General features: G+C 35.5%; 1 protein-coding gene across 1 annotated transcript; it reads left to right on the top strand.

Moving 5' to 3' along the window:
- Nucleotides 1-6,760: 6,760 nt before the first annotated feature.
- Nucleotides 6,761-13,924, top strand: LOC140978812 (obg-like ATPase 1). Its single transcript, XM_073444042.1, has 12 exons — nucleotides 6,761-7,015; nucleotides 7,175-7,342; nucleotides 7,530-7,653; nucleotides 7,796-7,887; nucleotides 8,139-8,237; nucleotides 8,626-8,739; nucleotides 9,722-9,786; nucleotides 10,271-10,387; nucleotides 10,680-10,755; nucleotides 11,683-11,775; nucleotides 12,536-12,586; nucleotides 13,587-13,924. Exons 1-12 carry the CDS (start codon nucleotides 6,929-6,931, stop codon nucleotides 13,683-13,685), a joined length of 1,185 nt encoding a protein of 394 aa, XP_073300143.1. The 5' UTR covers nucleotides 6,761-6,928; the 3' UTR covers nucleotides 13,686-13,924.
- The last annotated feature ends 2,291 nt before the right edge of the window (nucleotides 13,925-16,215 follow it).

Below are 16,215 nucleotides of genomic sequence, written 5' to 3'. Positions count from 1 at the left end.
GATATACAATGCATATCTTGCACTGTCATCAACAAATATGTTGAAATATTATTTTCTCATATTTAAAGAGTCGTATAACTTTCCAATAATGGATTGAGACTGTAATGCCCGAGATGTAATTACTGTAATCAGAAGTGGATTACTTAACAGTATTGAGATGGTAGGAGCTCGAGTGGGGTAGCCGGGCGTCGGTACACCAAAAGACTACTCTTGTGTACAGAACCTGTGGCGCCCGAGCGGTAGAAAATGACAGCCCGAGCGCCAATGCATCACAAAAGAAGAAGTCAGACAGAACGTGTGGCGCCCGAGCGGCAGAAAGTTACCGCCCGAGCGCCAGAGTAGAATAAATTTAGAGCTCGGACAGAACCTTCCGCGCCCGAGCGGTAGTTTTTGACCGCCCGAGCGCCGACTGAAATTCAAGGAATTGTGCCACGTTTCTTCAAGCATGCAAGTATAATATATATAACATTTCTTCTTCAGAATTCAGTAGGAAGAAAGAAGGAAACGGGATGTTTAAAGATGCTTCGAGCTTTTCATCATAGATTTGTGATTTTTGCAAGATTCGATTATCCGAAGTTTAATCCGAGTACAGTTCTGAGATCCTCGTGACAAGAGCTTCAACTGGACGTAAGTTTTCGTATGTTTTGGTATGATTTGAAAATATGCTATGGAAGGAATCTTGATATGATCGATATTATGTGTTCTGGATATACTGATCAGTATATAATTGAAGTCAGATCGAAGAACAGATTATTTATACAATTGTTATGATTTTTCAGCTATTGAATTGAGATTAGTCAGATTTCTGAGATTATCGATTGTATTGACTATTGGTTATGATTTGTAATTGATATATGTTGTTGTCTGAGTTGACGGGGATATCAATATTATACAGTTATGCTGTCGATATTGAATTAGATTGAGTATTGATCAGAACAGATCTGAGTTGAATTGAATATTGATATTATGCCTATTCGATATGTCATTTCAGATTGATATTGACGGCTTTGACTTTGAGACTGCGACAGAGCCAGAAATCGACGAAAGAAAGATATAAGTCAATGTGGTATTGAGAGATCGACACAAGTAGGATATACTTGTGTTTCTCTAAATCACATACTATTTGTTATTATTTGCATTGATTTGATTTGATATGCTTGTTCTATTGATGTATAGAGAGCATGTGTTAGACGAATATTAGATGAGTGATCTTGTGACAGAAGTACCTGATAGTGGCGGGATCGCCACGGGCACATTGCACGATGTCACAAGATAGTGTATTGGCGATAGTGCCACAGTCTGTGACGGATAGGTCAAGACACTGGATGTTTGGTTATATCGACGTGGATAGAATCGGAGTTTCTTCTATTACTGTTGGTCGATATAGGAATACCAACGTCTGGAAACCGGGATCCCTAGACTAGGATTGAGTCTAGTCTGAGTCGTGGAGTCACGAGTATGATTGATAGTTTGATATTAATTATGTTTCAGATTTTGATATATATCTGATATCTGCTTCATGCTTTATATTAATTATATGATTGCATGTTTCGTTGATTTATACTGGGATTTATTCTCACCGGAGTTATCCGGCTGTTGTCGTGTTTGTATGTGTGCATGACAACAGGTGGGACAGGTTCAGGGTCGAGGAGATGAAGAGAGAGATCGTGATTAGAGTGGAGACTACGGACTTGATCTGAGATAGGGTTGAACACTTGATATTTAGTAGTTGAACCTTAGTTTGTAAATGATTGTATATAGTACAAGACTTGTACTTTACTTTTATACTGATATGTATAGTAGAGTGATTCCATTACGTTCCGCATTTGATATTATATTTTAAAAAAAATGTTAGACCCTGTTTATTATACTAATTGATTAATTAGTCCCAATGACGATTAAGAACATGATTAGCGTCCGGGTCCCCACAGAGACTATTTCGCAAGATATATGTGGGGACCCGGACGCTAATCATCTTCTTAATCATTCTTTGGGAATAAATGAATCAATTAATGAAATTGGGTCTAAATTTTTTTAAAAAAAAATAAATAAATGCGAAACATAAGATAATTAATTCTGTATAAACATCAAGAGTAAAAGTACAAGTATTGTACTAAATACATTCATATCAAGCTAGGATTCAACAACCTATATATCAAGTGCTGAAACCAAATCTACATCAAAGTCCGGAATCACCACTCTAGTCTCGATCTATCATCCTCTTCTTGACCCTGATCCTGTCCCACCTGTTGTCATGCACACATATAGACACAACAACAGCCGGATAACTCCGGTGAGAATAACATTCCCAGTATAAAACAATGAAACATGCATTTCATATAAATAGATACAAAAGCATGAACAGTAACATGAATCGTAATCTACGAAACCTAAATCGATTCAAATCTGTAAATCAAGTCTTGACTCGACTCATCTAATCTAAGGATCCCGACTGAATAAGAACGCAACAACTCACCTACTCTCCACAGCTAGATGGTGGTACGTTCTTATTCCCAGACTTTGGTACTCTATATCGAATATCTGCAATAGAAGCCGATCTGCTCCTAAGCACATCGATATAAACCAATGTCCAGTAACCTGGCACCTCTGCCAAGGACTCTTTGATTCAAACTTAATCATCTAATTCATGCTTTCTATAAATCAATAGAACAAGCATATAAATGCAATGAATTCAAATATCTGAAAACAATAGCAAAGAAGTATGTGATTTTAGGGAAACTCAGGTCATATCTGACTCGAGTTATTAATCCGGGTCTCACATTGATTTATACCTTTCTTTTGTCGTCAGTCGAAGTCTGAACTCAAAGCAATTCTGTCAATATCAATCTGAAATGACATAATTGAGAAGTACAATATCAAATACAACGCAACTCAGATCTACTCTGCTCAATATTCAATCTAGTTCAATATCGACGGCATAACGGTACAATCTCGATATATCCAATAAGACAATATCAGTATATACCAATCTCAACTCATAATCGATCACCAAGCATAATCTGATACATATCTGTATAATCTCAAGCAATTTATATCTAAAAAATCATAATAATTTCATACGGTATCCGTTCTTCGATCCGGTTTCGATTCTACGATGTCTAATATATCAAGAACACCATATATGGATCATATCTGATTCCTTCAATATCATATTTTCAAATCATAACAAAACATGAGAAAACTTACGTCTGTATGAAGCTCTTGTTGAGAGGATCACCGTACTGCACTCGGATTCAAAATCAGACGGACGGATATTTCGTAATCACAATTCTACAATATAAAAAGGCGTAAGGATTTTTGCGGAGCTTTTCTCGTTTCCTTTCTCCAACTTTCTGAAGGACTTGTACTAATATATATATATATTACATAAAATGCGCGAGGTCTTCGCATCTGCACATTTTGAAACCGCACTACTCGCGCATATGCGCGCCAATCCTCGGCGCATATGCGCCATGAGTTCTGGCCTCAAACTCACCGTGCTCATACTAGGTCAAATCGTGGCTCGGAATAATCCTTCGATAATTACATCAATTCATAAATCAATAATCGAAACTTAACAACTTAAATTCTCGGGCATTACAATATACAATGCATATCTTGCACCGTCATCAACAAATATGTAGAAATATTATTTTCTCATATTTAAAGAGTCATATAACTTTCCAATAATGGATTGAGACTATTTATGCTTCAACGCATATCTCATTTGATGCTATAAAATTTTAGACATATGATTGATTATATTTTTCAATCCATCTAAATTTAAGATTTCGAGTTTTATTTCGATTTTTTGTTTCTTTAGTTTCAAGAATATTCTTAAAATCAATACACAAAATATTGAACTCTTGAACCAAAAAACTACGTTAATGGACTTACTTATATTCACATGTTTAGCTTAATCCTCGTGTTTCATAATTTTCAATGTTTAAATATTGCAGAGAAAAATAACACATTCCTAGTTTGTCAATTAAAAAAAATTGAAATAACATCATATTTAAGGATTATAACAAAAAGAAGCAATGAAAATTTTCAATACCTGATATTTGAAATCCAGATATTCACAAATCGTCGTATTTTTTGTGAGACTGCATAATTTGAAATAGCTTATGTTCTTAGTCCACACATCGTCGAATTGCAAACCGAAAGGAATAACAATAACTCAAACACGTCATAAGATTGTTGGTGGAGATATCTTCAGAACACCTTCACGAGATCTGCAACTTGAAGATAACAAGGATCAAGAAACTACGTTAGCAAATTTGAAGTTGAGGCAAGATAGAACTCTTTATCCTTAAGATGAATTTGTCATGCACATGATTGCTCACGAGATATGACAAGATACAACGAATTCTAAATTGCGATAATAACAATATAAATCATGAGTTCCATAACCATAAAATGAAGCAAACATCCTTTTAAGAAAAGAAAAGTTCAATATAAATGCAAACACTCCTATTTTGTTTAATCCTGTCAAATTTGATGTTACTTTGTCTCTCAAGTATGTTAACTCATTCGATATATTGATATTTAAATCACAAATCTCGAAATTGTGACAAAAAAAAAATACATTTTTGGAGGAAAAGATCCATGAAAACTTACAACTATCATTAAAAAAGATCACTAGGCGTCTCCTTTACTATCTTGGAAAATTCCATGGCACAGAGCGGTGCTTAGGCATGTCCTCTTTGACCTGCATTGTTCCAGGCCGCATTTGGGGTGCATCCCTTGGCACATAAAACGATAATTTGAGTTTTTCTTCATCTTCTTTTGTTTAATTTATATTCATCCGGTCTTAAAACATTTCAACAATATATAAATCAATCATTACATAAAATCGCATTAAATCAATCAATAACATAAATTATATATTTAATATTTTTGTCGATTTCTTAAACTTTTTAAAAAAATTTACAAGACAAATTAAATGTTAACCCACAAGTGAGCCCGTAACATTTCACATACCTAAGCCCCACTTGGGCTCATCTCTTGAACATCAAGGCCTGCACATTACGATAAACAGTTGGGGTATGTAGCCATAGCTGGAAAGGAGCTAGGTGCTAAGCAAATGCAGACGTTCATCCCATATATATAGCTAAGCTCTTAGCTATGAAGTGCAGTGTGCAAGAGAGGTAAGCCGGTAGCTAAGAAGGGCAATGGAGTCGAAGGTGTGTAGGGGAAATATGTCAGTATCATAATGTGGAGCTCACATTTAGTAGGCGGATTCTCAGCCGTCACCTCACCTCACTGTAGACTTTATACGCTCTCTACCACGAATAAGTATTATAGTTAAGGGGCGACATGGCCATTCTTGCTTGGGAGTTCGTTGTAGGTTCTACCGATTTGAAGCTATTTGTGGATCAATTTATTCAGCCTTTTCATCTTTCTTCATTGCTCCGTTAACTGTGTTTCCAGCTGCATTGTTTAGTGAGCATATTATGCATTTGATATGTTGCTTCAATGTGAAGCTTTTCATTGGCAGCCCTTAGAATCTGTATCCAATGTTTCTGAATCGGTTTTTTCTGAGGGGAAGGGTGATGGTGCTCGGACAGTAGCTATAAATGGGAAGAATAATAATGGGAATAACATTTCTCGTGTGCATCCGGGGATGGTTAAAAAACAACCTCATATTCCCTTTGTCAATCTCTTCGAGAATTATTAAGATTGGAACTTGGACCTAACTCAACCCCAAAAGCTAGCTCAAGGGGAGGATTGTTCAAGCCCATATATGCAAGTCCAGGTATTTTATCCAACAGATGTGGTACAACTAACAAGAATAATAGGGTGGCTGATGTGAACCATAAACTTTAGTTTATTAATTCTGGATATGAAAAATGGAGTTTTGACTATGAGGATATTGTTAAAATTGAGAAGACATTTGGAGTTTGCTTACTTGGGTATGTTCATGAGTGGTTGGGCACCTACCCCTCGCTTTTTGACCTGGTACGAAGATGGGAACCTGACATTCATTTGCAAACTCATGACAGTGGATGGATCATCTTTATTTTTCCTACTTGTGAAGTGAAGGACCGAGCCTCCAGTGGAGGGACATATATGGTGTACGAGTTCCACTTGTTCTTGAAGGAAATGCTAGTTGCTTTCGTTTTAGAGACGAGAATATGAACACACTACCATCTTGGGTTCAAATCCATCGACTTCCATCGGGTTGTTGAACTCACTATATTCTTAGCAAAGTGGCGTCTAAGGTTGCTACCCCTATTCATTCGGTTTGCTTACTCATGATCGTAAGAGAGTTAATTATGCACATGTCTTAGGTTGAAATTAATGATTCCATGCCTAAGAAAAATGAGTTGAAGGTGATCTCCGTTTTATTCTTTGTATGATTTGAGTTATATTTTATATTTAAAAGATATTATATTGTTATTGTTTTTGAATCAATTTGAATACATATTCTAATATCTCGTATTCTACTTGATCATTCACAAAAAAATCGCAATCCGATCAAAACGACTTAAAACCGCAAATCTAATTCTACATTTAAAATCACGATTTTTGTAAATACTAATCAACCCCATATAACAATTCGAATTGAATTTTTATTAAAAAAAATACAAAATCGCACCGAGCTCATCCTAATTGAACAAATGGATAATATCTGATAGATCCATGAGCAGGCCCAATGAGAAGACGGGATAGCCCATAAAGATCAAAATTATCCATATGTTCGCCCAAGTGAGTCAATCCATTGATTCTACACTCGACAGTTAAATTTCCTAATAAGCGGATTATCTTGGTCGAGTCAAGTTTCCTCTTCGGGTCCAATTGTCGCGACAACGGACTAATCCGTCTCTTATAAAACCCTAGAAATCCTAACAGTTGGCTCCCTCCAGTTCGCACGGAATCTCGTATCCTACTACAATTGTTTCTCGATTGATTTCCGGTAAAGAATATGCCTCCCAAAGCTGCGAAGTCGAAGGAAGTTCCAGCGGAGAGACCCATCCTTGGGCGCTTTTCTTCTCATCTTAAAATTGGAATTGTGAGTAATTTTTTTCGATGTCGCTGTTCGGATAAGTGACATATGTTCTGTTTTTTTGAGCTTCCGCTGGGAATTACTTTGGCTGTGTATATACGTGTGGATTGGAATTAATCTTATGTGATTATCTTCGCACAATTTTCAAGAGGTCTTGTTTTTCAGGTTGGGTTGCCTAATGTGGGGAAATCAACACTCTTCAACACTCTTACGAAGTTATCCATTCCCGCCGAAAACTTTCCCTTCTGTACTATTGAACCCAACGAGGCTCGTGTTAATGTTCCCGATGAAAGATTTGAATGGCTCTTGCAACTGTACAAGCCAAAGAGTGAGGTCGTCACTCTTAACTGACAATTTTGTGGCTTTTAACAATGGATCATGCCGTGTGTTGGGATTTTTTGATTTTATAAGAGAATACGAGATGCATGTATCCCTTTAGTGGTTGCCAGTAAATTACATTCCTTTTATTTGACTAGACGAAGCATTTCCCACATCTGACCCAATTATTTTTACCGTTTAGGTATCTGCTTTTTTAGAAATTCACGATATCGCTGGACTTGTTCGTGGTGCTCATGAAGGACAAGGACTAGGGAACAATTTCTTGTCTCATATCCGTGCAGTTGATGGCATTTTTCATGTCTTACGTAAGTGGTGATGGGTGATCTCACCATGGAATTTGTTTTAGCAAGCTTGAACCCTCAGTTGTTGTAGAATTAAATAATGCAGCTAATTGGATCTAGACATTTGCTGGGAAACATTTCCTCTTACAATGATCGGGTATTGTAGGTGCTTTTGAAGATCCTGACATCATTCATGTAGATGACTCTGTCGATCCTGTGAGAGATCTGGAGGTTATAAGCGCAGAATTGCGGCTCAAGGTAATTTTGATAAAATTTTGGCATTAAGATGACTTTGCCTTGTCTGTAGGATTTTGTTAACTGGCATTGAACTTTGTAGTAGTTGTGAAAACTCTTATATTACTCTCACTCTCCATTGGTGGGGAAATATGATTAACCTTCGGGCGACTTAAATTGATTCAAGCTCTTCACGTAGCTGTAACTTCGGTGCTATCAGGGATTTCTTCAGTTTTCTGTATATTAAAACTTTGAAATGTTGTGCATGACCCAAGGATCTTGAATTCATGGAGAGGAGAATTGAGGATGTTGAAAAGAGCATGAAGAGGAGCAATGACAAACAACTGAAAATCGAGCATGAATTGTGTCTACGGGTTTGTATACTCTTTCAGTTTTTCTGGCATGAAGTGTAGGATGCTAATCAACTGTATTTTGTACTATATAGTGCAGTTTGGATAATTGATGTGATTAAAGAAGTAATCAGCTTTACTGAGTCGAAAGCCTCTTCTTATCTGTGCTTTTAGAGAATCAAGGATGTCTATATATCTGTCAATTTAGTTTTTTTAGTGCACGTGATTTGCTGTGTCTGAGTACAGTATAGAGATGTGGTATATATGCTTTATGATGCATATTTGCATCAACAGTTGAAACAGAAATATCGGTAATATTTAGGTGGACTGTACTCGAAAATATTATTGCCATTTAGAAATATCTGATTATATCTGATTAAATCTTGATAATTCATGGCCCATGGGTTCATAGGTCAAAGCTTCGCTGGAGGAGGGAAAAGATGCTCGCCTGGTGGACTGGAAAGCTGCTGATATTGAGATCTTGAATACTTTTCAACTGCTCAGTGCCAAACCCGTTGTTTATTTGGTCAGTAAATCATATAATGCACTGCACCAATTGAAAATAAATGTTAAAGATGCATGTGATTGGGTCTTTGTTTTTAGTAAGTAATAGCTATTTATTTTCCAGACCTGCTAATTTTGTGTTTTTGTTTTTCCAAGCCTGGTAATTTTGTGTTTTTGTTTTATATATTCATGGCTATTTTATTTCTATTCATCCCTTTTTCCAAGGCGTCCTTAAATAGACATGTCTTTAACTGATATGTAGTTTTCGTGGAAATCAACAGCCACTTTGTGTGTTTCTCAAGGGACTTGTGTCATTTTGACATATAACTTGTAACTTATTACGAGGATCAAATAGGAAATAATTAAATCTATAACCTTTTTTTTATCATCCCTTTAGTCATCTTTGAAAAAATTTGTACCTTAAAAATACCAAGATTTTATGCCTTCTGTAACTTTTTTCATTCACTCAATGCAGGAGTGGAAAGAACACATTTCTTACTAGACAATAGATATATCTTTTTGTGGCAAGACTAGGAATATCTGACTATGTTATTTAGCTAACAGTGCACAACTCAGTCCCAAATGTCGTCTTCAAATAATTTATGCTGTTCTTAATCTAAAATGGAATCTCGGAGTTTTTTCTTCTATGGACATGAAATTTCAGGCAGTGAAGACGGTTATGAACATGCTTGTGTATTTTGTTCTTTCAAAATCTCTTTGCAAAAAATATGAACTATCTCAGGCTGATGTAATCCATCTGATAGATTAATCTTTTGCCTCTTGAGAAAAAAATTTGCTAATCGGTTACACATCTCTAGTTGTTACACTATTCATTTTTCATGCATTTCCACCTTAGGGCATGGGAATACACTTTATTGTGTGTACAGGATTTCAAGTGTTATGATACATACCCCCAGTTTTTCTCTTCTGTCATTGATTTATATTTTTCTGTTATTCCTTGTTCAAATTTCCTATTTCTATGTGTTGGCCTTGATTGGAAACAGGTTAACATGAATGAGAAAGACTATCAAAGAAAAAAGAACAAATTTCTTCCAAAGATCCACGCCTGGTATGATATCAATAAGTTTACTATGCTTCCGATGTTCATTGTATCTCTGCACGTGTACAAAAAATGTGTTCCTATAATAGGAAGTTACTTTTCAAAACAGAAGCCTAGCCTTTCTGATTTTGGATATTGTGGTTTTAGAGTTGGAAATTTTGTAAATGTGGCTGCAAATTGTGAAATGAACCAATACAGATTACTTCTTCTAATAAATTCATAATTTATTTGATGATTTGTGTGTTTTTAAATAAATAAACGGCCTTCACCTTCTGAAGTCGATAAAAAGTGACTAATTTCTGGGCATTTCCTTGCTCATTAGTATGTCTCTTACCCTTATTTTCTTCAGATTTTAATGGAAAGAGAATTTTTTTTAGCTTTTATTTTATCATTACAGCTTTTAACTATTATCTCCCCAGGTTTTAATTTATCAAGATTTTTATTTTTTATTTTTCCTCGTGTCTTTTAAGAATTATCCCTTGTTATTTTGTAGGGTGCAGGAGCATGGTGGTGAAACCATAATCCCTGTCAGCTGTGCCTTAGAGAAAAATCTTGCCGATATGTCCCTAGATGAAAATGTGAAGTATTGTGAGGAGAACAAGGTACAAAGGTTCGTTCGAGATCATTTTACTTTCTCAATGTGGGATTTTCTACAGTCTTCATCAAATGAAATAATAATAAGATGTTTTCATAAGCATGTATGGTGAAAAGTATGACTTGATAAAGTTGATATGAAATTTTTATGCTACGTATAGTGCCCTTACGAAGATCATTTTACTTTCTCAATGTGGGATTTTTTACAGTCTTCATCAAAGGAAATAATAATTAGATGATTTCATAAGCGTGTGTAGTGAAAAGTATGACTTGATGAAGTTGACATGAAATTTTTATGTTACATATAGTGCCCTTACGAAGATCATAAAGACTGGATTTTCAGCCATTAATCTCATTTACTTTTTCACAGCAGGACCAGATGAGGTATTTCACAAACTTTTTGTCCCGTTAACTTTATTTGCTTGTAATCAATATTTTTTGGGTTTATTTATTTTGAGTCATCGTAATTGTATTATATCTATGTTTCAGTGCCTCACTTTGAAGGAAAATGTTATTTGATTGAATAGAATACCAAATTGGAAGTACCTGTCAGCTGATATGATGGCTTGTCGGCTTGCCATTCACTCGTTATTGGGCGGTGGAAATTATCGAACAGTGCCACTTAGTTACGGAAAATAAAAGTCCAATCTAAAAAAGCGGAAAAGTGTTGGACATACTGCCCCTTTAGTTGTACTTTCATTGCTCATCATAATCATTAATCTTAACAGTTACACAATCACCGGCGAAAGCACATGACATAATACCGTTGAATCCCCCTTCGATCTGTTTCTTTTCGAATATTTAGCTGCAGTGCTCCTAATCTGAGGAAACCGACTGGATCACTGCTATTAGTTTGTGGAGGAAAGCAACATATACCTGAGAAAAGGTTTCTGGCATGGTCACAACCTATGGAATATTGAAGAACATGCTATCTAGCAATTTTTTCTCCCTTGATATACTTTCTCAGCTTCATCAAACATTCAAGGACTTATTTGATACACAACCTTTTTTAATGTAATTGCGACACTATGTTTGTGACATTCATTAAAAGCACATACTTCAAAGAGTAATGTAACATGGCCCCCTTGAAGCGATGATTCCTGGTTGTTTGAGGAAGGGCGTGCATCTTTTATTTCTTTAATCGCTTAATTTCTCACTAGTTCATGTGACCTGTACACAACCTTTTTTTAAAATCCAGCTAAGGTCTCAAATTCTTTATTTAATATTTACCTTTCAAATCATAATAAAATGCAAGCATTGGCCGATGTTTTTCTTTCTGGCCATAACAAGATTGAATTTGCATTCATGCAGGTAAAGTGCTGGCAAATTCGTCGACAGACGAAAGCCCCCCAAGCTGCAGGAACTATTCATACTGATTTTGAAAAAGGCTTCATCTGTGCTGAGGTAGTTACATGCTTTTACCGTTATTTATTGACGCACGTTCATATTCTCTAAGACCTTTACATGAAGTATCGCCGTACGTTGTTTATTTTACTGTTTCCAATTTCACTTGTTTATTTTCTTTCCTTTTACGCATTCAGCATTCGCTTCTTCTGACTTCTTTTTTTTATCTAATTACATGATATACTGCTAATGTGTGCCTCAATGGAACTTTGTGCCTCACTGGAACTTTACATACCATTCATTTTGTTCCCAAAACCTTGAATTTTGGTATCTGAATGGATCCTTATGTACCATCTGTTTTGCACCCACAAGATGTGATTTTATACTTGATATTTTCAATTCATTTGAATTGATCTGTACCTACCATCTGTTTTGTTCTCGTAAGCTTGAGTTTTAAACTTAATTGCTTTTTTTGGGAGTATCGGTAGTACTTTGAGACAACCTAGTTCTAAGCGTTTCCTTTGAATTCTGGTATTTTGATCTAATATTTTGTCTCCTGCATGGTCATAAAGATTGAAGTATCATTGATCAATGTTGCTTATCGTGCCCCTTTTTTTCTCAAGAGTTGGTTTGCTTGATTGTATGTGTTGGCACTTGTTTTATCTAATAGGAACTCAGTCGATAGAATATTCTTTTGTTCTAAGATAATGCATATTATTGTGTGATCCTTGATATTGGTAATATTTATCTGGAGAAATTCGTGACATGAATTGTGCTATCATGCGTGCTGATATGTCAATGGTCTTGTGATGTATTTTAGGTTATGAAATTTGAAGATCTGAAGGAACTTGGCAGTGAGGCTGCCGTAAAGGTATATCTCCGTTTAAAAAGTATTAATAATTCGTTGAATGGCGGTTGAGTCTTATTTGATAATTTCTTTTATAAAATCATCCACCATGCTATTATTTAATTATTTATCTATTTATTTAAGGTGGTCTCATAGTCATGGTTCTAAAATAACGTGGGTGCTCGCTCCCTAGACTTTGTTGCTGCTTCCTTCTGTTTATTTCCTTAAACTATGATAAAGATCTATTCATGGTCCTGTCATTCTTCATATTATAAAGACTTCCATGCAATTCGTAGATTACGAGAATAGCAATCTCCATTTCCATTACCCAAGGTGGAATTTGATTATGGGTGTAAACGAACTGAATCGAGCAAAAAATGACGAAAATTTAAGACTCAAAATAGTTTCATCTGAGTTCGAGTTTGATTCGAAGTTCAAAATTTTTTGGTTTGGATTCGGTTCGAATTAAAGCTCGAGTACAACTCGAAATATTCGAACACGTTTGTTAACTATTCTAACTCTTGCTTGAAAATAAGTATTCGAAATGATCAAAATTTGTTTACTAAATATATAGTTGTATCACATATTAAGATTCGCGAGCTCTGTAGTATAGGGTGTAAACGAACGAGCATTTCGAACTGACTTGATAAATATTTTATTCGTATTTGAGTTGAACTGAAACATGTTGAAATTTTTTCGATCCGAACTTGAACCCAAATTATTTTGTGTGAGGGTTCGCGAGAGTCGGTTCGAAACGTTTGCGAACCGACTCGGTTCGTTTACACCCCTAAACTAGATACTCTGTAGCAGGGAATAATGACAGTCGTCGTGAATACATGCGTAGTGACTGCGAGAGAGACATGTATTGATTTCTCTCAAGAGTAAGACAACACTCACAATTTATGTTGACGATTGATGTAATACGTGGCATAAGTTGATTCGTTGATTTTTCATGTAATACTCTGGTCTTTGTATTTCGGATCTGTAACCGTACATTCACTTATTCTTCTTTGTGTTTGCACAGGCTGCCGGAAAGTACCGGCAGGAGGGGAAGACGTATGTAGTCATAGATGGAGACATTATTTTCTTCAAATTTAATGTTTCTGGTGGCGGTAAGAAGTGAGATTTCTCGTCACATCCATTTTTAACGCCAATTTAAGTGGTTAAAATAATGGATACAAATTTACTTGTGAGATCTCTTATGCCTCTTACGATGTCTGTAAAATTACGGCATCTTCTCTTGAAAAAGCCGTGGTTAGACTGAATTTTGTTTGTTTTGGCTATTTGAAATCCATAATATGTTCCTGCTTTTGTAGCCTTGTGGACTTTGCCAAGATCCATATAATTAACTTCTTTTGTTTAGATACACTTTTTCACATAATTTGCATTGGAACTTTCTATTGAGAAACTAGCATCGAAAAAAAAACGTGTCTCGCCGTGTGATATTGGAGTAAGTTTAATCCCAATCGTTGGGGCAAGTTGCATAACGAGGTTAATTAAAAGCATTCGAGGCCACGTTTGGTTTGCAAACTAACGTGTGAAGTCTGTATACCGATTTATGGCATGCTTGAAAAAGAAACGTCAAACAGTGATCTGATTTTATTCAAGTGTTGTTTTAGAAAGGAGACCCGGAAGTGTATTCTGTGCCAAATGTTTGGGACGCTTGATCGATCGATCCATCCATCCATTCCCCATACGGCAGGGATTGGTTGGACCAGTTACACCAGACAAAACTTGCCACGCATTTATCAATCCACCGCCCAATTCACCTCCATATGTAGTTTATTGTTATTACTTATTTGATATTTCTAGAAAGGAACAGCCAAAGAAATATGTGCAATGTTTTAGACATCTTTTTACGAATCCCCCTCTATTTGGAAATGAATAATTACCTTACGTGAGATTCCATCTAGTGAGATAAAGTTAACAGAGCACACGCTCACACGTAAATGTGTTCTCGTGAACTTGGGGGACAGCTGCGCGCACGATACTGTATATATAACACAGATTCCGAGGACAAGAGGAGGTCAACATTATCAAACCCTGGTCAAAAGGATAGCGGTGGGATCCAATTTAGTACAACTCAGCACATCAATTTTCACACACACAACTTTTACTAGAGACAAATGTTAATTTAATCACGTGAGATATATCTTGTATGATGATTTTATTTATAAAAGTATTAATTTTTATATTAAAAAAATTATTATTTTTTTGTTTATAATTATCTCAGGGGAATTCGTGATATCATTTGATAGGGATGTTGATCATAAACGTATAGTAAATTAATATATTGTGTGTTTCAGAAGTTAGTGTTGTGTTCTGGTGTTGTCAATACGAGCACACAATATACAACAGAAATTAATTATTTAACATACAAGTATAACTTGAATAAATAAGGACCAAATTTAAATTATGCACAAATACGAATACTTGTGCAATGTCTCATGGCAAAATTCACTAGAAAAATATGTAATCGTTTACACCAAAATAATATTAATGAGAATAAAAAACAAAATTCTTTGACATTCCAAAGAACTAAAATGCATCAAAATCAACCAAACTAAAACTAGATGCATAAACCGATGTAAAAAAACAATAGAAGAACATTCTTCAATCAACACTCTAGTCAGTGTTGTTATGCACGTGTCTTCNACCTGTTCCTCTACAAACACAGACTCTTGATTCTTTTTCATGGCCTCATCCACTGTCAGGGTGATAAATTGGCCCAACTGCTCCAGGGTCAAGTTCCCCACGTTCTCATTGGGACGGGTTTGCTCGACCCTTGTCTCGTGAAGGGGCTGCTCGGTTCTTATCTCTTGACGAGGTTGTTCCTGTCTCGTCTCAAGAAGTGGTTGTTCATGTCTTGTCTCAACATGAGACTGTTCGGGTCCTCTCTGAGGACGCGATGATGCTGAGGTAGCCCCTCCGACGCTCAAGTCAGAGACTGAGGATATATGGGAGGAGCAGCTAAGGGTTCTGCTGAAAACAATATAGTGAATGAAATAACCGTACGCTCAAACCTNATGAGAATAAAAAACAAAATTCTTTGACATTCCAAAGAACTAAAATGCATCAAAATCAACCAAACTAAAACTAGATGCATAAACCGATGTAAAAAAACAATAGAAGAACATTCTTCAATCAACACTCTAGTCAGTGTTGTTATGCACGTGTCTTCAACACCAATTAACAACACAGTGTAAACGTGAGTCGATCACTCAAATTCTTCAGCACGAAAATTATCTCCAACTATGAACGTTGTGTACGTTCAAAGCAAAACTCCAACAGCTACGTAAAGATGCTCTCCAAGTCGTCACGTTCTTATCTCGATATTCCATATATACAGATCTTTATATCTTGACCTAATTATCTTTTCACAAAATCCTACGGACATGAAAACAAGAGTTTATTATGAACAAAACTCTGTTCAAAGATAAGATATTATATCTTAGATATAAAAACTAAAAACAAATCATATGAGATAAATACCAAGATTAGATTAGATCAACCAAGTTTATGAATAAATCTTATTAATTAGTCTAGAAATACAAAACTCTTGTTATATTTTTTTCATTTTAAATAAAAAACAAAGATTAATTAAAAATAAAATATTCCTTTCTTCATTTTATAAAAATTTAAAAAAATGTATA

The sequence above is a fragment of the Primulina huaijiensis genome, chromosome 1, assembly GCF_012295235.1.
Source record: "Primulina huaijiensis isolate GDHJ02 chromosome 1, ASM1229523v2, whole genome shotgun sequence".
Taxonomy (NCBI): Eukaryota; Viridiplantae; Streptophyta; class Magnoliopsida; order Lamiales; family Gesneriaceae; genus Primulina; species Primulina huaijiensis.
The sequence above is the reverse complement of the archived record's forward strand: the minus strand, read 5'-3'. Positions and strand labels throughout refer to the sequence as shown.